Genomic DNA, 25296 nt, shown 5'->3' on the forward strand with positions numbered 1-25296 from the left:
CTTTCTTGTATAAACAGATACTAGATTTTGATCCGCACGCCCGTGCGGGTGTATTTTTTTAAAAAAATTGATGCTATTTGATTTTTATGTCACTATTTAGGGTTGGGTAAAAAATTCGAAGTCGAAGAATCGAACTGATCACAATCCGAATAAGTAGTACTAAATCCGAACCGAAATTGATTAAATATCTGAATTATTCAAAATTTTGGTATTTGAAGAACTGAAACCTAATCCGATCCGAACCGAAGTATTTTGGGTATCCAAAATAGATTTATATACTTATATATAATAATTATTTTTAGATTTAATATATATAAAAACATCCAGAATATATATGATACTTTTAAGTTCGCATAAATGCTTGAAAATATATACAAATAATCAAACGTAAATATCTTATATAGTTAAAAAATACTCAAAACTCCAAAATACTTAAATAATTATTAATTCTCTATCCAGATATTTAAACCAAACCTATTTAAATTGGTTATCCAAATCCGAACCAAATCCTCAAAGATCTCAACTGAACACGAAATCCCAAAAGACCCGAAAACGAACCCGAACGCCCACCCCTAATCACTTTTATATATATATATATATATATATATCTTATATGTGTTATCATAGGTTACAAAATATGTGTTATCATATAATTAATCGTATTTTATATGTACCATTAAATAAGTTTTCTTATAATTAATAATATTTTATACGTACAATCATATAAATAATCACATATATTATATTTTAAAATTTAATGTGAAATATAAAAACCATAATTTAAGTTGGTGTTTGAAATTAGGCTTTGTATTGTATTTTTCTTATATATATTGAAAACATTTTTATAGTAATTATTGGAAAATATGTTAGTAAAATTAAAATTTTGAATATATGTATATTTTTAAATGAATTTTTGATATAAATCAATTTTAAATTATTATTTTGATTTGAATATATATATCAAACAACATAGACCCATTACTTTTTAATATAATTTAATGGATTTCCAATTTTTTTTAATAGCATAAACCCATTATTTTATTTCCTAACTTACTGCTATCCATGTTTCCAAACAGTACTATTTTTTTAATTATTATCCATATTGCCAAACAATCTCAATGTGTACTTCAACTTTAATAATATAGATGATTGCTCCGAGAGAATTATTCACAAACACATGAAGTCGATAAAAAAACTAGAGCTTATAAACTTATCGTCTTTAACCAATTTTACTATTATTCTCCTTGTAATCAGATAAAATTATTTTGAATAATTTATTGTCGAATTCGTGATTTCATTTCAAGTCTTTGGCATTTTAAATAATAAGGGTGAAATATTATAGGGAAAATTGTTTTTTTAGACCAAAAAAATATGGACATTGTCCCATTAGACTAATTTCAAATTTGGTCCATTTTTTCCTATAATGCCCTTTTTATTTATAAAAATAAACCAAATAAATAGTTTTACAAACCAAAAAAATTAGGAAAAATAAGAATTGCATTGTAAATAACTATACCAATTTAGAGGTGTTTTTTTTGTTCTAAAAATGTTTAAATAAAAATTTCAAATTTTGTTCTACGGACTGTAGAATGTACATTCTACAAAGTAGAAAATGAAATCTACATTTTTCATTAGATCTACAATGGTTAGAATATGTCTTCCACGTTTTTCAATAAATCTACTAAAGTTAGAATACATAATCTACGGAAATAACAGTAATCTAAAAATATTTAGAATACACATTCCGCGCTTAGCGTGCAATTCTAAAATATGTAGAAGCTACAATCTACACATTACATAAAATCTAAAAGCCGTAGAAATCGATTTCTAAAGGTTAACTATATTCTACAAATAGTAGAATGCAGATTCTACGGATAAGTTTGAACAATTCCGAAAATATGGGAAGTAGATTTTTGAAAATATTTGAAAATATTTTGTTTCCATTTTTTAAAAAATCGATTTTTTGCACAAAAAAAAACCTGGCTAGGTCTTCTTCAAACACGTATTTGCCCCTTCAATAACCCCTTGACATTTCACAAAGAATTCTCAAAGTGTCTTCCATGATTCATATCTATGCATGGGGTATGGGAATTGGTTTTGTCTATTTGGTTTTATTAGGCCATACAAGAGACAGTTGAGAAACTGTCTAAGATCGTCAAGAAGCAGCTATCACTCAAAGACGATCAAAGGGTCGTTGCAGAAACCAAATTCACCGATCTTGGAGCTGATTCTATTGACACGGCAATTCATCGAACATTCTCTTATGTGAATACATAACTTGTTGAGTTTTTTTTAAATACTGATTAATTGAGTGTTTTTTTTTTTGCAGGTTTAGATAGTGATGGGCTTAGAGGAAGAGTTTCACATCGAAATGGCTGAAGAAAAATCACAGAAGATTCAGTGGAAGAAGCTGCTGAGCTCATTGATGAGCTCGTGCAAGCCAAGAAGTAATTTAGTATAAGAGATCCGACTATCTGAGGCTTTCTGTTTGTTGTTTTCATAATCTTTCTGTCATTTTCTTTTAATATGTCAAGTCAAGCGACTCTTTGCTAGTACTGTATGCCATAGATCTCTCTATTTGTCGACTGAAACTTTTGGTTACACATGAAGCCTTGTTCTTTTCATTTCTTAAATCGAAATGCCAAATGCGAGATTAGGCAAAATGCGTGCAAGAGAGAGAGAGATAGAAGTTACTTATATCACTCATGTATAGGGAGTCTTGTATTAATACATACATAAGTGAAAGAGTAGGCCCTAAGATGACAATTTGTAAACAATCCTTTTCACATTGTATATACAGGTTCTTATTATTCCCAATCGGGGTCAAAGAATCCAGCATCCTTCATCTCTGAATAGTAGACATTCTCCATGTTCAGATCTTCCTCCTGCATCAAAACCATCACCAAATCATTTGAACATTGCAATAATCACATGCCTAGAGGGATGCTTTGGTGTAAACGAGTTAAGAAACATTTTGGGATAAACATGAAGGGGCATGAGTGTAAACGAGTTAAGAAACTGTCCTAAGCTACAGAAGGTGGGATTAACAGAGATCAAACACGGTTCAACAACATAAAAAAAAGACACAACATTGTGAAAAAATCTAATCTTTAAACAATCCCGAAAGGTAACAACAACACATACATAATAATCAAGAAACAAGACACAACAAAGCTAACAGAGACAAAACAAGAACACAAACACATAAAAAAAAACACCTACATTCTTAAATCGATTCACAAGAACACAAGAACATATACATAAACACTAATCTATACGCTTTTTACAGAGACTAACCACAATGAAAACACATGCAAAGAAGAATAAAAACAAAATTTCATACCATGAAAACAAAATTTCATACAAAACAAAGCTTTTGACTTATCAAGGATATAAACCGGAGAAGAAGGATGTGGATGTAGATTCCGACCGACGGAGGAGGCGGTGTTGGATGGCTCCGAGCACGACGAGACAAAGGAGATGCGAAGGTGATACGGAGGAGACGACGCCATCGAGAAGAAGAGGAATTAGGTTTTGATGATTTGGGAATTTTCCCCTTTTCTATTTTTTGTAACGTATAATAAATAATAAACTAAATTAATTTGTTACCTTTAGTTAAGTTAATTTAAGGTTATAATAGGCAATTACGAAAATATTAACCTAATGAGACAATTATACTTTGGGATTAGTCTAATGGGACAATGTCCCTATTTTTTTGCTCTAAAAAAACAATTTTCCCAATATTATAAGGACTACAAGTAAGCACTAGTTACTAGAGCGATCAACAATGTAAATGATAGTGGGGATTTTGCAGTTAATGTGGCTACCGAATCAAAAGTAGTTGAGAAGCTCTAAATGTTAAAAGAGAGTAAGATACTATTCAAACTTAATTACATATCCCCACATTTCCTCGCTGTCTCTCCGCATAGTTTTAATTAGAACTAGTAGTCTGTTTTGAATTTTCTATGCACGTAAGCTATAAGTTGTAATGCGGTATACAAATATTGAAATGGTAAACTAGGAGAACATGGAATTAAATATAGGAAGAGTAGACTAATATATATAAAAAGAGGCACTTGGGTGTCACACATTAATTGCTTCGTAGAAAAAATTGAACATGAGAGATTGGGACGTGAGAACATGCGGAGAAACGCGGTGTAGGAAAGATGTTGAAGGGCTCTCTCAACCATATCTCATAAATGCTCTCTCTACTCACTATATAGTATATATAGTGTTAGTAGCTAGTCAAGTGAGCTATAACAATTGTATACATCACTAAACAAGATATTAGAAAATATATCAAAGATATGGGGAAAGTATCTCTTTGGTTTTTGAGTTTGATGTTTGTAGTGGTGGTGATAGGGGTTGTGGAGTGTAGGAGACTTGAGAAGGAGACGTTAGGTGGCGGTGGTGGTGGAATTGGCGGCGGTTTTGGTGGCGGCAAAGGTTTTGGAGGAGGAATTGGTGGCGGGGGAGGTGCCGGTGGAGGTTTTGGTGGTGGTGTAGGAGGAGGCCATGGCGGCGGTCTAGGAGGTGGCATTGGTGGAGGCCACGGTGGAGGTGCCGGTGGAGGTTTTGGTGGTGGTATAGGAGGAGGCCATGGTGGCGGTCTAGGAGGTGGCCATGGTGGCGGTCTAGGAGGTGGCATTGGTGGAAGCCACGGTGGAGGTATTGGTGGCGGTGCTGGTGGAGGGCTCGGAGGAGGCCACGGTGGAGGTATTGGTGGTGGTGCCGGTGGAGGTGCTGGTGGTGGTCTAGGAGGCGGTGCTGGTGGAGGTATTGGTGGTGGTGCCGGTGGAGGTGCTGGTGGTGGTCTAGGAGGTGGTGCAGGAGGCGGTGCTGGTGGAGGGCTCGGTGGAGGCCACGGTGGAGGTATTGGTGGTGGTGCCGGTGGAGGTTCTGGTGGTGGTCTAGGAGGTGGTGCTGGTGGAGGAATCGGAGGAGGGCACGGTGGAGGTATTGGTGGTGGTGCCGGTGGCGGTGCAGGTGGAGGTGGAGGATTAGGCGGTGGTGCCGGAGGAGGATTTGGTGGTGGTATTGGAGGAGGAGCTGGTGGAGGAGCTGGCGGAGGAGCTGGGGGAGGATTCGGTGGTGGTGCTGGTGGGGGTCACGGTGGAGGTGTTGGTGGAGGATCAGGCGGAGGATTTGGTGCTGGTGGTGGTGCCGGCGGAGGAGCTGGTGGAGGATTCGGTGGTGGTGGTGGTGCCGGTGGAGGGTTTGGCGGTGGATTTTAAAATTTTAGTAATTCAGTATTCATACAAAATCTATTCTTGGCTTGTACTAAGCTAGGGCTACTAGTTACTTATGTACCAAGTCATATGAGAAGAATGATATTTTTTTCTGATTTACTTTGTAACGATAACGAAATTTTAAATATTTGAAACATCTTCCAGTATTCACAATATTTTTTCGTTGGCTAGTTAATCTAATTAATCAGTCGGGAAATTATTTTAAATTATGAGATATGATTATAGTTTAGGTTACATATATTATAAAAATGGAAATTTATCTTATATAATGCGTGCAAACGACATAAGAATTTCCAATCAGTCTACAATCATTTTAGAGTAGAACAAAAAGAGAGAAAACTATTTCGTATAGTGAAGAAAAGATTGGGTTCTTCTTTCTTCATATGTTTTCTTCCAAGCCAAACGGGAGACACGCATAAGAAGCTCTAAGAGTTTTGATGAAGCCAAACAGGGAGCCAAGAAGTTCCATCAATAAAATCAATAGACAAGAAAGACTCAACTTCTTGTTTGGTCAGTTCTTTAGCCCAGTCTGATCTACCTTGTCGCTCAGCACCTGGTCCATGACACTTATACTCCGCATGGTATATATCCCTGATCAAAAGTCTCAACAGTATTAGTATAAACATGAACAGTAATAAGATATAAATAATAATTAGAGACTAACTTGGTCGAGCCATCGTAGCTCCAGTTGGTCCAACCGCTAGGGACAACGGTCTTGGACAAGTAAGTCTTGGCAAAGATGACTCGAGAATAAGGTCCCTTAGCACGGCCTAAGTAGACTTCATCGATTCCGTACACTTTGCCTCTTATGAACACATAACCTGTGTGTTCCTCTGCGCTTTCCCTGTGGTGTGCTGTGATTGACCCATACGGTTTCACCCTCTTGTCCGATATCACAAATATCTCACAATTCTGTAACAATTTTATAAAAGATAAAAAAAAAAGTGATATAATATATGGCGGTCAATATATATGTTATGTTTTAGAGAATGTGAAAAACGCACGTTGAAAATGGAAGTTGCACGACCGAAGATGAAGTCGATGGAGCCTTGGATGTAACACTCATGGTAGTAATGTCTACCTTTGTTATCAAACAAAGTGTTGTGCAAGCTGTAGAACGCACAATGGTAAAACGCAACTTTATCAGCCGCCACAAACGCTGCCACCGATTGATTGTCAGACGTGAACGCCAATCCGACCGGTGCATCATTCTGTATATTCATCACAAAAAATTCATTAAGACACAAATGTCATGTTACGTAATCAAAATCTACAATTGTTTAATACATACCCTGATGCTGATACCAAAAGCAACGAAGTGATTAGCTTCGACTTTGAAAGTGGCTGAAGCAACATTATCGACAGCACTTTGCGATGATTCAATGACTGTCTTTCCTCTTCCGTTACCTCTCATGAATATGAACGGCTTGTTCTCCGGAATGTGCACTCTCTCCCTATTTCCTCAGAAAAGAAAAAAATCATCAAAATTCAAAATAAATGTTTGTATGTGACAATAGTAATGCATAATATTACTATAAATATAGGTATGTTATGTAACATGATTTGCGCGTATGAAGTAATGTAAAAGGTTAAACGTACTTGTAGATTCCTTTACGGACATGGACGATAATCCAATTAGAGTTACCAACAGGAACAGCATCAATGGCTTTTTGAACCGAAGTGTAGTCTCCTTTGCCTTCAATATCGACGATGATCGATCTATTTGTTGCGATCTTTTCCGTCAGAAGCGGCGCGCCGAACTTCGTCGTTTGCACTGCGGATGCGTCCGAACCCCATACGGACATTGCAACCAGGGTTAGGGCAAGGATCATTCCTGCTCGATGATCCATCTTTATCTTTTGGGGTTTTTAGTTTTCTTTTTGGAATGGGGATGTGAGGAAGATGTTATATGGTGAAGGAAGAGGTTAGAATTAGAAAACAGGTTTTTAAATTTAGGGTGTTTCGTTGTGTTTGTTTTGTTTGGGAGGTAAGGGCTTAAACAGGTTTTTAGGCAACGTTTATTTTTAGACATTTATTATTGATTAATGGGTGAAAAATAATTCGAGATATATATATATTTCTATCTTTGGTAACAAAGAAATCATTGTGGTATAAATCTTTCATTGTCCTCAAAAATAAATTAAAAACACTACATATTACTTTTGACTAATTACTATATATTTATTTTCTTGTTATTCATATATTTTTACTATGTTTTTCTCATTATATCATCATATCGTTTATAATCTAGGATATATCCTCCTTCACATAACAATATCATTGATTCATCGTCATAAATTGATATTATGAGTTATGCCGATGTGTAGACATGCATGCAATGCTCTACACCAACATTGTTTTAGCTATATATACAGGTTGTCAACAAGTACTTCGCTCAAGGGCCATGATAAACTCAAGAAACTTTCGGTGGGGTTTCCGTAAAGCTTAGCACCCGCAATTACATCCGCATATATAATATATACATACATATATATGTATTTTAAGAATCTAAGAGCAAGAAACTTCCGATAATGTTGCTCTAAGAGCATCTTTAACTCTAATAACCCTTTTTGGGTTCTTAATTTTTTTTTTGATTTAGAAAAAAAAAATTAAAAACTAACTAATCGTGGATCGCCACGTGTTAGTGGGACCCGCGAAAATACAAGAACCAAGCTCTTAGAGAAGGGATTTAGATATCAAATCTTAATTTTTTGTGGGTCCCACCTCTTAAGAATCCTCCTAAAAGGTGGAGATAATCATGCTCTAATCGTGCTCGGCATTTTCAGTCATGCCGTTTGTCAGAAAACTGCATGCCGTTTATGCCATCTGACATGCACGTAAAGTAGATGAATTGTTATAATCTTTATCATGAAATGGTTATAAATATGCTCTCAAGTCTCCACTGATTATGAGTTCTCTCCAATGTTTGAATTTTTGAAATTGTTTTCTTTTCAACAAACTCCATATATTGGGAGTGATTGGTTGGGTTTTATCTCCCTACTTTAGCTTTATTTATTTTTAAATCACTAAATTTTACCAATCATGTTGTAGCTTTACTTTTTAAAATTAAAGTCTACATCAAGTTTTTATTTAGTTTTACCAATCATGCTTTAGTTTTATTTTTTATGCTACAGCAAAAAAATAAAGCAAAACTTTTTCTTATGTATTTTAGGCAAAAATGCTACATCATTTTTTTATAGGCTGTAGAATCTGTAAAAAAAAAAAAATATCTATAATATCAAATAAATTATATAATCATAATAAAAACTTTTATAAATATTTTAATTTTGAATTTGAGTATTTTTTAATTATTAACATATTTAAATAATATAAATATTATTTACATATCACATTTTAAATTACGATAAATTTTGATAATTTATAAAAAATATTAATATAAATTATTTTAATTCATATAAAATAATAATTTTATATATACAACACATATTTTATATATTTTAATTTAAAATATCTACAACCTATAACTTACAGCTACAACAAATTTAACTACAACAAAAGTCTCTGCAGAAAAAGTCTACAGTAACAACTTTACAGTAACAACTTTACAGCTACAACCAATTTATCTACAGCTAAATATCTACAGCTAAAATTTTTAAAACCACAGTCGAACCAATCATCACCATTAGCTATAATTGATACACTCTGGTGCTCGTATTCCTTTTTTTAAGAGAGTCTGTTTATACGAGTGGTTTAAGAAAAAAAAAACACTATGGGTGGGCAAAAAAAACAACCGGACCAAACCGACCCAACCAAACTCAAACTGACCCAAACCAAACCAAACTTTATGTCTAAACCATTTGGTTCAAGATTTTATCAATCCAAATGGTTCGGTTTGATTTGGTTTTAAACCAAACCAAACTGAAAAACTTAAGTATTTTTAGTTTAATTAAATGTACTTATAATATTTAACCATTTATCCTAAACAACCAAACAAAAAGTTATACATTTTACTTTTAAAAGAATAGAATAAATATAACTAAAAATAAAATAAAAGAATATGAATCTCATACATTAACATCAAAACCAAAAATTGCTTATCATATTTATAATATGTTTGAAGATAATAATATCAAATTATTGGATTACATTTTCTTGATTTTTATTGTGATGTTTAGCTTTACATTTAAATATAAAGGAAATAATGATTTAGTGTCAAATGATATTTGTTTATGTTTTTATAAATTATATGTTTGTAACAAAAATAGACAAAACTAAAAAAGTCAATTGAACAAACACAAATAAAACCAAATTAAATCGAACCAAACACAAACCAAACTGAGATAAAACCAAACCAAACATACATCAAACCGAAGTAAGATCGAAACACAAATCAAACAAAACTAATTTGGGTTGTCTTTAGTTAAAGTTTTTCTAAATCCAAATAAACCAAGCCGAACCGAATATAAACTTTTTTCAATTAGCCAGGAAATTGCACATAGAACCTTCCAAACTATGAGTGAAATGCCAATTAACTTGTGCAGCATCTTTTTTAAGGACATTATAGTTCTTGTTTTTGATTCTGAACAAGGTCTTTTACAAAAATGATCTGTGAGTGATACTCAGTGCCGGCCCTTGGACCACGCGAAAGAAGCGGTTGCTTCCGGCCGTATAATTTATCAAAAGATTTCAGCCACAAAACATTAAAATTCCCTTTAGTCTAGTGGTCTGTTGTGTCTATCTACTGCCTTTCCAACCCCGGTTCGAACAGCACCTTCTCCATATCAGCCATTAATATTTTTTCTATCTTTTTTTCTTTAAAATGTGGCCAATTTTTTTTTTTTTTTTGCATCCAGCCACCGAATTTCTAGGACCGGCTCTGGTGATACTTGCTGCTATACCACTCAGAACCTTATAAAACTAGGTCTTCGATCATTTTACATGTAAATGTTTTGAGGTATTAAAAAAAAAACATGTAAATGTTTTTGTAATCTTTTTATGAGTTGATTTTGTTACAAAATAAAATGAAACTTTAGTGTGTTCTACCAAAATACAATAGTTTGAATGAATAAAAAAATAGATTTAAACACGAAGATTAAAAAATCAGATTAAGCTTTAGGCAGCATTATCCATCAAAAAGAAGTTAAATGTCAATCAACTTCTCAGAGCCCAGTGCATATTCGTCATCCTTTTCTCTCTTTACCCTCAAATCACAATTACTTCAAAATCACAATACAAATTAAAAATAAATTAAGATCCTCAGAGTAAAAAATGCTTATAGCTTTTCATCAATAAAACAAATCAGGTCTCAAAGATTTCATGCCATCATTGGATCCTTTTAAGAAAATTTACCAATTGAAACATGCAAATGAATAAAAAAAGAGAATTATACATAATAGATGTACCACGAGCTTATTCGCTATACCTGATTCACGTAGGCAAAGCGACTCAACGACCCTGCTATAAAACTTTATCGCCTCTCGAGTCAAAATCGATATAACATCGAAAATCTACAGGAAAATCAATCTGAGTGGAATCCACTCTCAGGTAAACAAAAACAAGTACTTATAACATGATAAACATACAAAAGAGACCAATTAAGAGAAAACATACACAAAAGACGGAGAAAACGAAAAGAGTGAATGTACATCGCCGGAAGTAGAGTATTTCGTATATACACGGGATTAGGAATTAGGGTATTTTGGACGTAAACTTGTAAGATAATGGGCATTTTCATTCATTATAGCCCTGCCTCAATGAAATCCTATACCTTAGAAAAGTGATTAGGTCCGTCTCTAACTTCAAATATTTCGTATACATCTAATAATAACATCACTTATTGTAATTGATTTTAAATTATATATATATATATGTATATATATATTTGTTTCATTTGTAGATAAGTAATTTTAAAAAGTATCATTCATTTTTGTGATGAAATTTAAGTGATGCAATTCTTTTCTTTTCTATAGTGTTATGAGCTTCTTTTTTTTAATACATTTATGGAAGCCCATCTCGATAAGACTATAAGGGAAACTATTTTATTTCATTTTTCATTGCATGCACTGCATGCAAATTAAGACCTGGACAAGAAGTTACAACCACAATACTTTGAAGATAGAGACATACGCATTCTTATTTAGACCTTAGTCATGCATGCATACGTAAGCATACACGTTAATGGCCATGACGCAAAACATAAAACAACAGAAGGGAAACACACACCGTAACCAAACCAAGAAGGAATACTTGGTTTGAAACCAGTTAGATGAGCCTAAAGAGGCCATTGACGAATTGCAAGATGTTGATGCCGCCGGTAACGATGGTTCCTGCGAGATTTAACGGTGCCGTGAGGAGTCCGTTGGTAGGGAGGCTTGCGTTGCATGTGGAGAGAGGGGCCGTGACAATGGCCCTACAACCGGAGTTAAGGAGTGTGGAAAGAAGCGAGATCGGAAGTACTGTACTGGAAGGAAACGAGAATACTCCATTAGCTCCCGTAGTCGTAGTTGTAACATTTTGCCCAGCACACTGAAGCAAAACGGGCACACCTGTTTTTTGTTTGCATGTTTAGTTAGATAAACAAATATTTTGTATACATTTTAACAGTTATTTGTATAGATATATATATCGGGGTTGATTGGTATTTGTTGTAGGTGCTGTCCACAGCCTATTTATTTCTACAACACCAAATTCAGAGCAATCAAGTTTTAATTTTTCTTTTTTGAAACCACAACTCTTAAAATAACTTACAGCTGTACGAGTGCTCTCTGCAGAACCAAATATTCAAAGCAATTGTTTAGTGCTTTCCATAAAATTCTACAACAATAAAATCTAAAATCAGAGCAAAAAATCTACAGATTTTTTTCTACAGCAAAATTTTTAAAGCTACAGCCATTACCAATCGGATCCATCGGTGAATATTTTGTATACATTCTACGAATTGAGGTGGTCAATATTATACTCACATATACACATTATTTCGTGAATATTATATTGGTCCGTACGTTCTCCATATATAGGTAGCTTAATTTATACTTTCAAATCTAAAAATTTGAGCGTATAAACATGTTTTACCAGATTTTCGTATAAACATGTTTTACCAGATTTTACTAATATCAGTTTAGCTGGTTGAAAATAATTATGTAGCTATTTGCAGAAAATATAAAATAAATTCAAAACCATAGTTTTGTCTAAGTGATGCATCTATAACTATCACCTACGGTTTGCAGAATCGTTTCAATTTTTTTTGGCCGGGTTATAGAGAAAGCAAAAGTATAGAATTAAAAGTTTAAAACCTACCGGCGAAAGGAGGGATGGAAGTGGTATTGGTAGAGACGCTACCATTGGTAGAGCACGTAACAAGCCCTTGTATATTGACGACAGTAGCCCCGCCAAGAAGCCCACTAATTTGAGCGTTAGCCATTGGATACACCACAAAGAGACACATCAAGATCAGTGAGAAGGCCATGTTTTTGTTCTTGATGAGCATTGCCATGTTGTTAGGATTATTAAAGCTGAAGTGTTGAAACTAAAGAGTAGATTTTCTTTTGTTTGTGTTGCTATTGGTTTTGGATGTGGTTAAGTGCTTCCCTTGCAGCTCTATTTATAGAACAAGATTCATAGATCTCTCCTCCAATTTACTTGGATATTTTATATTTATATTTAAAAGAGGTTTGATCGTGAATCCTAAATATATAAATTCAACTGTAGGACAAACAATCTATTTTATATTACTTTCACATTAATTATACAGTTTATTCAAGAAGAGTTATACAAGAATATCTATGTAACTTCCAAGGAATGTTTTTTTTTGGAACATCGAAGGAATATCCTAAGATTAGTCGGGTGTAATTAATGTGTAAGAACATGATTAATGCAGATTTTTTAGGGTGAGGTTCTTAGCGTAATATAAGATACGTCTTTTTAGCTTTTAACTAAGAAAACCTAAGAGACGTCTCTTATATATCTCTTATTTAAAAGACGTTTTCTATTTTTTCTTAGTTAAAAACTAAAAGACGTATCTTATATTGCGTTAAGAATTCCACCCTAAGATCCACATTAATCATGCTCTAACGATGCTTCGAGCACTAGCTTTGACTTTTTTACCTACTATAAACTGGATACTAGATCTTGACTCGCTCAACCGTGCAAGTTTTTTAATTTTATATTTAAATATTTTAGTTTATACTCTCTCTTGATACAAAAATATGATGTTTACGGTTATTCACAAATATTAAAAGAAATTAAATATTTACTTTTATCTATTACTTTTTGGTTTTTCTTTTAGTTAGATGATATTTTAAAATATTTATTTGTATTCAAATAAAAATATAAAATATTATAATTAATTTATGTAAAATTTTGTCCAAATTAAAAAATCGCGCATGAAAAATTCTTTAATATATATATATATATATATATATATATATATATATATATATATTAAGCGATTTATTATAAAAACAGTATATGGTTGAATCTATAGTATTGTATTTTAAAATATTATATATTTATCAATACATGTTTGTTAACAATATACCTATATAAATATTGATACATGTATGATATAATTAATAATAATAACATTTATTATGCAAATACAATAGTCTTTGGATTTTTAATATTTGATTCAATTTTATTATTTGCAAGGTAAGAAAATAAAATCGAATCAAATATTAAAAATCCTAAAACTATTGTATTTTCATAATAAATGTTATTATTATTATTATTAATTAGATAATATACAAGTATAAACTCTAGAATAATTAAATGTTATTATTATTAAGTAGATTATAAATGGTTATATGCAAATATAATTATATATTGACGGAATATTATATTTTTGAAATTATGCATATCATATAATATTTGATGGAATAAAAATAGAATTAAATAGGTTGTTAGGATTTTATCACGAAAATACAAAAAAAAAAATATAAACAGTTTTCTATGGATGATCCATTAAAATATCACACATGAAAGAAGTCATGACTTTTATTTTAATTATATAGATATTTAGACACAGCTTAATATGATTGAACAACGGTAACCTTAGAGCATGATTAATGGGGGATTCTTAGAGTGGAGTTCTTAGCGGAATATAAGAAACCGTCTCTTAAGAAAAAGAAACGGTTTCTTATATTTCATTAAGAACTCCACTCTAAAAATCTCCCATTAATCATGATCTTATTTGGCAACAGGTTCTTGTGCAGTTTGGAAGGAGACATATGTTCCGAGAATTGCAGGATATGGTTGATTGGATGCTCTCTAGGTCTGATCATTTAGCGCAACTCTTAAAAGGCTTACGATCCAGACAACTGTCTTCCACATCTGGAAAGAGAGGAACAGTTGGCTCCAGAGCTCCACTTGCACCTCCCATACAGCAGTTTTCAAACATATTGATTGCAGTGTTAATTGTTAAAGACTCCATCCTTGCACGTATCAACATAAGGAAATTCAAGGATCTCTTTTCCCAATGGTTCACGTTTGAATAAGTTGTTCATTCACCGTTAATTTTCTGGTTATTTATAAGCTTTTTTCATCTTTTTTTGGTCTTTTATGAGGTTGATTGGTAAGTGCTGTGATTTCGTTTTTTGACTGTAGATATATTGCTGTGGTTTTTATTGCTTTGGCTTTAGACTTTTAATTTTTAAAAATCTTTAAATTTGGACTGTAGATTTTTGTCTCTGCAGAGAAATTGTAAAGACATAAATTCAAAGAAGTTTTGTGGATTTTATAAAATGGCTGTGAACTTTAAAAAAAAAATAGAAATCAAGATTGGTATAAATTTAGTGCTCTAGAAAGAAATGAGGCTGTAGAGAGCACTCACAGCCACTACCAATCACACCCTATAACTCTTAGCTCCACCGAATTTTTGTATTGAAACCATTTCAGTTTTTGGTAAATAAAATTCACATTTTATCTAAAAGAATATGATTGAACAAAGTAACTATTTGTAAAAAAAAAAAAAAAAGAACAACAAAGTAACGTATCTTCCATAATATTTAAACCAAGAATTCTTGATTTCTAGTATACCAAAATAATTGTACGATAACTGTCGATAAACATCATATATATCGAATGTAATGGTTTTCTTACTGATCCTTTTTGGTTGTGTAAGTTTTGAGAGAAGATTAAAAACGTAACTAAACTACTAATATGATAGCATAATCATAGCAGAAAAAAACTTTATATTTTATGATAAAACAGCTAAAAGAACTCGTGGTGTGACTCCTGGGTGGTTGTAACTGTCAAACCCCCCTAATCATAGGGATAGAGGGGGCCGGGGGTAAACAAATCAAACTTGCACAACGCAGGCTCTTGATAATAGGGAAAGAATAGCAAATCCACCATCAGCTTGTGTTGTAGATTGGTCCATGAACCTATTTTTAATCGTGGACTTTGAGGTAGATCACTCGTTTTGTTAGCCATCACAAAAGTGATACATACGTAACTGTGAATGTATCTTGTCAATGAAACGACACGGGACCAGATCGTCCGTAGGTTGTCGCAGGATACATAAAATCTTAGTTTTAAATGAATCTCCACGGAACCAGAAAAACGATCCCTACACGATCAAGTTGTCCACTTGGTAACGGTGAGTACCTGCTCAATAAGTGTTTGGTAGATTTCAAAAACCCTAAAGAAAAATCACTCGGGAGTTGAGAGTTTACATATAGAACCAAGAAAGTCAGGTAATTTACTACAAGCAAGATTTTTGAAATATTTCTTCTTACCATCAAGGGTTATAGTATATTTTGAACTTGTTCTGGACAAAATTGGGCTTATCCCATTTAACCCGCTACGCATATGGGCTTGTCCATAACCCTGACCGCACTATTATATTTTGGATGCATACTACTCATAGAGAGTTCCACCCATTTGATGCCACATTAAAACTAAGGGGGTTATTGGGAGATGAATTTGTATAGAGTTTATGAATTTTAAGAATTGATTGATTTAATAAAGTTATGTAGATTGTGAAAATTTATATAGATTGACTTATGAAATTTGACCATGTCTTTTTTGGATTGGTATAGATTTTCATGAATTTGTATTACCTCTTTTCTATCATTCTTTTTTTTTGTAAAGTAAATATATAATTTAATTTTTCCTAAATCATATAGCATGATTATTTATTTTTCTTTTAAAATTAAAATTATAATAATAGTGATACATAGAAAATTGGGCAATTCTCTTAATTAGTTTATTTTTGTCACAAAAAAGCACTCAAAGAGAAAAATGACTAGAAAATATTTCATTAAAAATACAGAAGACTATTTTATCTTTTTTTTATAAATATATAAATAATAAAAATAAAAATAATAAAAAGTTTTTAGTTATTTATTTCGAATTATATGTTTCTAAATTCGGTCTTTTTATAAATTTTTAAATAAACTTTTGAATTTTCTTTGTAAATTTTATTGTCAAATGTTCCTTTTAAATTAAAAAATGTAACAATATATAAAATGTAATGAATTATAGTTTTAGACATATAATTTGGATTTAAAGTGCAATAGATATTTGGTAAGTATAACTATTTTGTTTTCTAGTTTTTTTATCACATAGATTTTGAAAATCACATTGACACATGATATTTTAAAAATTGAGTCTTATGAATAAAAATGAATAGAATTCATATCTCAATAACACTAGATTGAGTTAGAATAAGAGAATCGATAATAACTAAACTTTTTGAATAACAAAGAATTTGAATGGATTTTGAAAATTCTTAAACCAATAACAATTGGATCTATTAAGATTTTTGAAATCCAATAACCAATAACAATGGAATCTCAAAATTTTTAAAGTTCATGAAAATTCATTTACCAATAATCTCCCTCTAACTGTATTTGAAATTTAGAAATGGGTGTGTTTGTATGTTGAATTCATGTCATTCACTCATGCTTAGTTTTGTCATCCCTTTATATTACTTTTTAGTTGGTGTTAAATTTTGCACTTTGCAGGATATTTCTAGGCGTTTGCTTCATTGTTCTGTTGGCTATTGGAGAAGACTACTTTCGATCTTCAGGGCCTCTTGCAAATTTAATCAATCGTGAAAATCGTGGCTTATTTAGATGATTATCTTTTTAGGTATTATGTCTCTTATATCATTGTAAGTAAGTTGTAAGATCGTGTAAGAAAAGTTGCTAGATCATATTCTTGTAATATACAATTTTCGAATTGTAATTGAACTACTAAACTGTTCCCAAAAAGTTGTAAACTCTTTCGATCTTTGTGATCCAATAACTAGACACCAGGATGATTCGGTTTTACCAGATGCTTTAGTACTGGAACAGCTTTACCAGATGCTTCGGTTTATAGAAGACTAGTGGGAAGACTGTTGTATCTCACTCATACTAGACCGGACATTACGTATGCGGTCCACAAGCTTAGCCAGTACATGTCTGTACCAACTGATGCTCATCTCCAGGCAGCTTATAAAGTTTTGAGATATTTGAAGAACGATCCGAGTCAAGGTCTCTTCTACTCTGCATCGTCTGCGATGAAGCTAACAGCGTATTCTGATGCTGATTGGGCTGCGTGTCCAGACTCGCGTCAGTCCATTACTGGATATTGTGTATTCTTGGGTGATTCTTTGGTTTCTTGGCGTGCAAAGAAACAACAAACTGTCTCCAGAAGTAGCTCTGAGGCGGAGTACAAAGCTATGGCAGATGCAACCTGTAAACTGATTTGGTTAACAACGGTGTTGGGTGAAATGCATTGCTCGCCATTGTCTCCGGCCACTCTATTCTATGACAATCAGTCTGCCTTATACATCGCTTCTAACCCTGTTTATCATGAACGCACGAAGCATATAGAGATCGATTGTCATGTGGTGAGAGAGCGCTTAAAGACTGGTTTTTTGAAGACACTTCATTTAAAGTCCGAGTTGCAGATAGCTGACGTGCTTATCAAGGCAGTGCAACCGGGGCTTTTCAAGAATCTGATTGACAAGATAGGAATACACAGCTTGTACATTCCATATTGAGGGGAGAGTATTAGATTATATGAACCAACCGATTAAGGTTTCCTTTTGCCTAACCATCGGTTTAGCTTCCTATCACTAAACCAAGTGTATATATATCTTAGAACAGAGAGTTGTAACTATTAACTTGAGCATTTGATATGAATAACAAACTCTTTTTACTCTGAGGTAAGTACGCTAATAGAGTGCTCGCTCAATATTATTGTTTTAAAGCTTTCGAACCCCTAAGAAAGTTTATCGGAAGTTTAACTATAGAACCAAGATATACTCAGGTAAATGGTAATATAACAAGACAAGATTTTGTAAATATTATTTTGATTAATACTTTTATACTGATAAAGAAATCGTAAGTTTAATTAGTTGTGAAAATCATTGTCTTCCTAATTAGCATTATGCCAATATGTACATTTTATAGTAGATGATTATCTTATTAGCTATTACGTCTTTTATCATTCTAAATAAGTTGTACGATCATATCCTTGTATATATATACGATTTTGAAACAGTGATTGAACTACCAAGTACCAAACTAATCTCAGAAAGTTTTGAACTCTTTGAGTCTTTAATTTGTGATCTAATAACTAGATACCAGGATGATTCTAAATTAACTTGGACCATATATGTTGTGGCAAAACTCTCTCTTAAGAATAACTTTCTCGATGTTGTCAGCTGATGAAAAACGAAACATAGTGATACGTAAAAACTTCATGAGTTATCTTGCATAACTCACAAAGTGGTAGAAAGATAGTTACTCTTTTCAGATGGGAAGCCACTGCTCGGACAGTCTTTTTACAATGCGTTCATTGATCTACCAACTCATAATATCAAACAATATATTCGTTAATCCCAACCGAGTACGTTAAGAACAAAGTGAGTAAAGGAAAGCAAAGTCCAAAACATGGTTAAATTTGAAGTAACCATATAAGAGTTCAATTGAATGGCCAAGTCATGAGAATATGGGAGGGATCACATTAACAACTTGTGGGTCTTGAAACGGTGGGGGTGGGGGTGGAGGCGGCCGCATAGGCGGTGGAGACGTGGAGGTGGATGTGGTAACGGATTAGAAACGTATAACAATGAAGTGATCGTTTTTTGTCGTCACATCACATAGGCATGCATTGGTAATAAACATGCACATGACATTCACATTTACAATCTCATAAGAGAGAATTTGCTTGGTTCCCGCAAAGAATAAAGTTGGAACGACATAAAGAAAATTTGCTTGGTTCCCGCAAAGAATAACATGCATAAACCATTTATCCAAAGAAAATAAAAAAGTAAATAAATAAGTATGAGGCACAAACTAAAAATGGTGCAAGAGGAAAAAATTATAAAATAAATAAAAGTGGACTTGATGAGTTGCAACTTTGATGTATTAAACGGGCTTCTCAACCCAATTAAGTTTATAGTTGGGACATTTATACGCCCTAAACTTTCAAGGATTTGTCGGTGCGGCATGGCAGACAGAATATGACTGGTCTGGTCTTCGTCAAAAAAAAAAAAACATCCCCACGTGTCTCTTTCCACAGTTTCCCCAAAATTTCTGGATTAACAATCCTCGTTATGGAATTTTATACAGATTTAAAGATTTATTTGTGCACCTTCATAACATATTTCGCTCTATCTAGATGTGAAAATATTTCTCATTTACAGAGAGATTTATACAGGACGTTGAACGTACATAGCTACCTACAATAATGGAAGGTATGAGAACGTTAAAGATGGATGTGCATAGATATAAGTAGACTGTTACTAGCAAGACGACAAAAAAAAAGTAGACTGTTACTATTGTTTTCTACTAAATGATGAGTGAACTATGGTGATCCGTTGAGAATAAAAGAAGAAGACAAATATACCAAATTTATCTATTTGTTGCGATAATAAACGTGGTATTCATATACTAAGGTGCGTATGTGTAAACAAGTCAGTTTCATGGGGCCACGGTATTATTTCGAAAATGGACCGATTAAATTTAATGTTGTCTGTAAGTGAGATGTGAAGAGCTCCCTACCAATCAGACACCTCCATGCCTTATGATTTCTCTAGAATTATTAGCTTCGTTGTGATAAATGAAACTGAAGTTTCCTATATATATACATATATATATATATATATATATTTTTTAGTTTCCTATATTTCACTATTCGTTACCGTCTTACTGGATCTCCCTAGTGATTATGTAGCTTTGCTAGTGGAATGGAATACTAACAACATAAAAGCATCACACGTACAAAATTCAGACCCATAGACAACATATACTATAATGTGAAAATGTTGACTAGGATTTAACTTGACTTATGAGTTTTAAATGAGAAAAATAATTAAAAAGTGTAAACAAAACGAGGTTGTTGACGAATTTGACGCGATAAGACAAAGAAGACGTTGACGAGCTTCTCTTTAGGCATGGTTCTTACTTCTTAGTAATCAAGATATGTTGTTCAAAAAAAAAAAGTAATCAAGATATTGGAGGTTAATTGAAAAGGTTTTGTTAGTTAACGGACCTAATCTCTTTATTCCATAGCGGTTCTCGTTGAAGTCGTCATTTTCAGATATTTGTAAACTGGGACAGATAGATTTATAGTAATCAACTTGGGCCCAAGTTTATTCAATTAAGGACAATGTATGTCGCCATATTTGTCTCTGTCTACCCGATTCTGTCTTCGTCTTGAGTTTCTTGTAATTTCATACAAAAATTACAAAATTGAATTTTGTATTTATGTAAAAACAAAAGCACCCTCAAAACAAAATATTTGTAGGAAAGAACAATATTTGTAGAAGTAAGAAGCTTATGTAATTTCTGTAAAAAACAAGAAAATAATTAACAATATTTGTAGAAGTAAGAAGCTTATGTAATTTCTGTAAAAAACAAGAAAATAATTAGTTGAAAGGGCCACAATATTTTTTACGGGTGCAAGCTCATAAGAAATAGAAAAATAAAGGGATCAAACAGGAATAAAATAATATTTGGCCCATCCCGCTGCGTCGGTGACGTGAAGCTTCCCTGCTGGAGAAAAGCTCACCTGCGTAATCTCAGCTATATTTAGGACATCAACCAACACATGTCCGAACACAATACACTTCTATATCTGTTTTCAAATTCAAATCCGCTGTCCTTTTATCTTAATTTTAAAACTATCAGATTATTAATTTTTATTTCGTTGTTAAAATCCAGAATATCTCACAATAATACAATCTATATATCTCGATCTCTCCTTCTCCTCCTGAAGAAAATATTTTTGGAAACTTCGACGAATCGGTCTGAAGTGGGACAAGTAATCCGCCAGTTTCTCCTCGGTCTCTCAGCTCATCTCGTCACTATCGGATCTAGGTCTCCTTCTCTTTCGTTTCAAGGTACAAAAACAAGTTTCAAATATTTTTCTATTTCATTCACACCAGTTTCGTTCACATTATAAAGTTCTTTTTTTGGTTTTCCTTTTTTTCATCCATCATTCATATACTCATCACTCAGTAATTCTGAGTTAATTTCTGGGTTCGTAATAAATTCAGTGAAAATTATTTAATTACTTTTATTAATTTAAATGTATTCCCCCCTAAGTCACGGCATCGGAAAATAGCAAAAACACAGCTGTGTTTAAGTATATATTTTCATAAAACATTTAATTTCGAATCAATGCACTATAAAGTTACCTACTTTTGACAGTATCTGAATAAAAACATAAACCAAATTTCAAACACTTTCTGTCTCTTTAATCCTCTAATCTAGTCTCTACTTTTAATGTTTTTGACTTTTTTCTATCTATACCATGTGATTTTTGATTCGGTAATTATCCATATTATGCATTATGATTAAGCATTAAAGTATTTCCTTTATCGATTAATGAAATTAAAGTTTGTGATTTTATTATTGCAGATTTTTGGTTATTTCTGGGGACAAGGCGTTAGCTGTAATTCAATTTTTTATTAGCATTGGCTATTAAAGGTGGCACAAGCGTATGTGTTTGTGTCCTTTCCTCTCTACTGGGGACAGATCTTGTTCTTGATTACAGATTCAAGAACTAAGAGATTGTTTTCAGAACTTCGATTCTGGTCTTAATCTGGTAAGTTCATGGGGATGAGTCTCGATTTCGATGTTGATCTCGAGAAAGGAATCATTGTCTGCGACAATGTTTATACAAAGTCGCCGGAGAAGCCACTGTTACCGATGTCTCCGGATAATAAACCGGTGAAAACCGGAGAAGAAACTGTCGGTTCGTTAGGAAACGATGCAAGTCCGGTTCAATGTGCGATCAGTAAACCGGGATGGGGGAAGGAGAAACGCAAGAAATCTGCGTCGAAGCCTCCTCGACCGCCGCGTGGACCGTCGCTGGACGCAGCGGATATGAAACTGATAAGGGAGATCGCTGAACTGGCGATGCTGAAACGCGCGAGGGTCGAGCGTTTGAGAGCTTTGAAGAAATCGAGAGCGGCCAAAGCGGAGTCTGCGGCTTCTTCTCTAGGCAATGTCTTGGCCTCGATTCTCACCGCTATTTTCTTCTTCGTCCTCGTTATCCAAGGTGTGCTTTCATTTTAACCTTGCGACTGCGTTTGCGTTTTGCTATAGTTAATCTTACGTGTGTTATTACTGAAATATTCAGGATTTTCGCCAAAAGCAGCCGTTAGCTCCGGAACCGGAAAAGCCAATGGTGGTTTTGTGTCCGTTCAGTATGCGGGAAACCCGTCCGCGAGTGAACCGGGTGGAAGTTATACCGGTCCGGTTTTAGCAAGGAGATTACCAAAGTATGTTGTTGTTTCTGTCCGGTTAAGAAGAGGAATCATATTTTAATTTCTCTGAAATAATATCTAATTATATCTTTTGTACTCGCAGTTTACTAAAACCGGTTTCCGGTTTGGAGAATAGAAAGAAGATGAATAGAGTTTCACAATAAAGCGTAAACCAAAGAAATAGACCTGGACAGGTTCATCACTGGTTGACCAAACCATTTATCGGTTTACATTGTCGGTGAACCATACACTCGTACCGATAAAGTTTTTGGGCAAAACCGGCTGCTCTCTCTTCGGCTATGAAACAATAACTATAGTTTTGTAATATTCTTCTTGAAGTAAAAATAAGAGAAGTTACAAATAATAAAATTACTATTGTGTTATTAAGGGTGTGTACCTTTTTACATGTGCTACTATAGAACCGTAATACAAATTAGGATCCTATCAGTAGTAGATTGTTGTGTTTTTTAACAGATGTAAGGAAGTCAGTGACAAAAAAAAAGATGTAAACAAGTATTCAAACTTAAATGAGATCAAAACGTAAAAATATGAAATCATCATTATTGGTATAGTTTTTTAAAAATATTTGAAATCACATGCAAGTGATGCTTGGAGTTGAAATTCGAAATCAATTATTTAAATAACATATATTTGGAAACAGAATCCATGTGGCTGTATCTAGACACTCCCACTAAGCATAGAGACCACTTTTAATGCTGTGCGAAATTAATTGAACATGTGATTTCACGTGTGTGTATATATCAAACGTCTATTATTTCTGTTGCGTTGCTGTCTTCGGATGCTTCGTGGTCCCAATATTAAAACCCCAACTCCTAGTTTTTTTGTTGTTGATAGTTTTAAGTCACCATATATACTCCCCAACTAAATAAATTTTAAAAATGTAAGAATACTGCTGTAACAGAAACATACAATTTCTATAGTGAATTACTTAATTATGGTAAATATAAAATTGTTCGTGTCAATAATTTACAAATATATAATTATTACTTGGGAAAGAAACAGAGATTCTTAACGACTGTTCATTAGAGATTTAATCACAGAAATGGCCACGTCGCAAAGATTCTTAACCAGCTGGTTCCTAGCCGTAAGAGCCACCGAGCTTTCATCGTCGGCCATGATACTATTGATCCGTTTCTGGCAAGAATCAGTTTGTTTCTCGGCGTCACCGAGAACATACTTCGCGAATCCAAACTCCCCTCGCTGCATTGCCTCGATCGCCTGAGGAATGTTGAACCGGACCACCGGCCGGTACATCTCAGCGCACTGAGCCAGCGCTCGCTCCGCAGCTGGATCTTTAGAATGTCTGATCAGCGATTGGATATAACCTAAGTTATCGGTCATGTTACCGAGCACAACGTTGGCCATTGCGGAGGCTAGAGATTTGGGATCAGAGGGTGAGGGAATGAGAGGGCGGAGAGAGGCTTCGCAGAGGTCGCAAAACGGCGTCTCTTTGCAGACTGTGTCTATTAGGTCGTCGGAGGAATGAGCTTGCAACGGTAGGAGCAGCAGGAGAAAGAGGTATAGAGACGGTTGTGATGTGACGGCGGAGGATTTCTTCATCGTCGGCGAAGGTGAATTTTGAAAAGAAAGTGAGAAGAATATTGATGTGTAATAACTTTAAATTAATACTTGTGTGTTGTGAGTGCTACTAGCTACCTATGTTTCTAGACTTATATAGTTGATGTTTAAATTTGTTATATACTACATATTAGTAAACGTTAAAAGCTACAACTCCTAGTTTTTCTTTTAGTATCCAAGACGGATGCTTTTTACGTGCCGTCACAATGTCACATATGATTCGTTTTATATCGATATGAAGCTTAGATAGATTTGCTTACTAGTGATTATTAGGTCTATGTAGTTGTTCTTACAATTTTACCCGTGGCAAACTTTGTTGAGTATATAAACTTTGTTGTGAGTATATATTAGTATGGCATACGTATATTGACTAATCAATATTTAATTTTCATATACGTAAACATGGATATATGGTGGTTGTTGGCCAAAAAAAGAAAGAAAGAAAAGTAGAGGTTGTGTGGTATACTGGTATTGGTGAATATGTTAGGCCCTTTGTGAGTCGGTCCACATGAAACGAAGATACCATGATACATTTCACACTATACTACCTTTTCATCTGATTTAAATATTTTTTACTTATTAACAGAAGTATATATTGTGGGGCTGCCTTCTCTAGTCAGTCTGCCTCGTGAATGTTGGTGTATCCCGTGAATGTTGGTATTACCAGTTTAGCAGAAATCAAGGTACGATCGAGAACGACCTTAATTGACTCTGTTTATCCGGTTAAAGTAAAGTAAAGTCTAGATCGATGGTTTTATCAATTTAATTATCACTTCCATA

At 33.6% G+C, this 25296-nt stretch overlaps 5 protein-coding genes and 2 non-coding genes across 8 annotated transcripts; 2 read left to right on the forward strand and 5 right to left on the reverse strand.

Annotated features, from left to right (window-relative positions):
• The first annotated feature begins 3403 nt into the window (after positions 1-3403).
• LOC106444061 (glycine-rich cell wall structural protein-like) lies at positions 3404-5395 on the forward strand. The gene has a single exon (XM_013885590.3). The coding sequence runs from the start codon at positions 4308-4310 to the stop codon at positions 5232-5234; it is 927 nt and encodes a 308-aa protein (XP_013741044.2). The 5' UTR covers positions 3404-4307; the 3' UTR covers positions 5235-5395.
• Positions 5396-5445: 50 nt separating this feature from the next.
• LOC106439450 (probable pectinesterase 67) lies at positions 5446-7140 on the reverse strand. Its single transcript, XM_022716436.2, has 5 exons — positions 6849-7140; positions 6541-6703; positions 6254-6460; positions 5914-6161; positions 5446-5840 (listed from the first exon to the last, which is right to left on the reverse strand). The coding sequence occupies exons 1-5, from the start codon at positions 7097-7099 to the stop codon at positions 5675-5677; spliced, it is 1035 nt and encodes a 344-aa protein (XP_022572157.2). The 5' UTR covers positions 7100-7140; the 3' UTR covers positions 5446-5674.
• A 3167-nt stretch (positions 7141-10307) lies between these two features.
• Positions 10308-10398, reverse strand: LOC125607335. Its single transcript, XR_007338495.1, has one exon. It is a non-coding gene; the product is annotated as a small nucleolar RNA snoR118 (small nucleolar RNA).
• Positions 10399-10462: 64 nt separating this feature from the next.
• On the reverse strand, positions 10463-10540 carry LOC125607796. Its single transcript, XR_007338863.1, has one exon. It is a non-coding gene; the product is annotated as a small nucleolar RNA R66 (small nucleolar RNA).
• Positions 10541-11226: 686 nt separating this feature from the next.
• Positions 11227-12898, reverse strand: BNAANNG38080D. Its single transcript, XM_013880897.3, has 2 exons — positions 12507-12898; positions 11227-11755 (listed from the first exon to the last, which is right to left on the reverse strand). The coding sequence occupies exons 1-2, from the start codon at positions 12700-12702 to the stop codon at positions 11472-11474; spliced, it is 480 nt and encodes a 159-aa protein (XP_013736351.1). The 5' UTR covers positions 12703-12898; the 3' UTR covers positions 11227-11471.
• Positions 12899-21256: 8358 nt separating this feature from the next.
• On the forward strand, positions 21257-23370 carry LOC106439588. 2 transcript variants are annotated; one of them, XM_013881070.3, is made up of 4 exons: positions 21257-21546; positions 22067-22709; positions 22791-22932; positions 23021-23370. In XM_013881070.3, the coding sequence occupies exons 2-4, from the start codon at positions 22262-22264 to the stop codon at positions 23079-23081; spliced, it is 651 nt and encodes a 216-aa protein (XP_013736524.1). In that variant the 5' UTR covers positions 21257-21546; positions 22067-22261; the 3' UTR covers positions 23082-23370. The 2 variants fall into 2 exon arrangements, with proteins under 2 accessions (XP_013736524.1, XP_022572161.1); XM_022716440.2 differs by lacking the exon at positions 21257-21546 and adding an exon at positions 21628-21976.
• A 492-nt stretch (positions 23371-23862) lies between these two features.
• LOC106444062 (cell wall / vacuolar inhibitor of fructosidase 1-like) lies at positions 23863-24864 on the reverse strand. The gene has a single exon (XM_013885591.3). The coding sequence runs from the start codon at positions 24496-24498 to the stop codon at positions 23947-23949; it is 552 nt and encodes a 183-aa protein (XP_013741045.1). The 5' UTR covers positions 24499-24864; the 3' UTR covers positions 23863-23946.
• Between the last annotated feature and the right edge of the window lie 432 nt (positions 24865-25296).

The sequence above is a fragment of the Brassica napus genome, chromosome A3 (assembly GCF_020379485.1).
Source record: "Brassica napus cultivar Da-Ae chromosome A3, Da-Ae, whole genome shotgun sequence".
In the NCBI taxonomy this organism is placed as follows: Eukaryota; Viridiplantae; Streptophyta; class Magnoliopsida; order Brassicales; family Brassicaceae; genus Brassica; species Brassica napus.

Bases quoted from the DNA above. Each gene is read 5' to 3' on its own strand.
- LOC106444061 (XM_013885590.3), top strand. From the start codon at position 4,308: ATGGGGAAAGTATCTCTTTGGTTTTTGAGTTTGATGTTTGTAGTGGTG.
- LOC106439450 (XM_022716436.2), bottom strand. From the start codon at position 7,099: ATGGATCATCGAGCAGGAATGATCCTTGCCCTAACCCTGGTTGCAATG. The intron at 6,461-6,540 runs GTATGTATTAAA...ATGAATATACAG, and splicing joins CTTTTGGTATCAGCATCAGG to AATGATGCACCGGTCGGATT. The intron at 6,162-6,253 runs GTGCGTTTTTCA...AAATTGTTACAG, and splicing joins GTGCAACTTCCATTTTCAAC to AATTGTGAGATATTTGTGAT.
- BNAANNG38080D (XM_013880897.3), bottom strand. From the start codon at position 12,702: ATGGCAATGCTCATCAAGAACAAAAACATGGCCTTCTCACTGATCTTG. The intron at 11,756-12,506 runs GTAGGTTTTAAA...AACAAAAAACAG, and splicing joins TTCCATCCCTCCTTTCGCCG to GTGTGCCCGTTTTGCTTCAG.
- LOC106439588 (XM_013881070.3), top strand. From the start codon at position 22,262: ATGGGGATGAGTCTCGATTTCGATGTTGATCTCGAGAAAGGAATCATT. The intron at 22,710-22,790 runs GTGTGCTTTCAT...TGAAATATTCAG, and splicing joins CTTCGTCCTCGTTATCCAAG to GATTTTCGCCAAAAGCAGCC. The intron at 22,933-23,020 runs GTATGTTGTTGT...TTGTACTCGCAG, and splicing joins TTAGCAAGGAGATTACCAAA to TTTACTAAAACCGGTTTCCG.
- LOC106444062 (XM_013885591.3), bottom strand. From the start codon at position 24,498: ATGAAGAAATCCTCCGCCGTCACATCACAACCGTCTCTATACCTCTTT.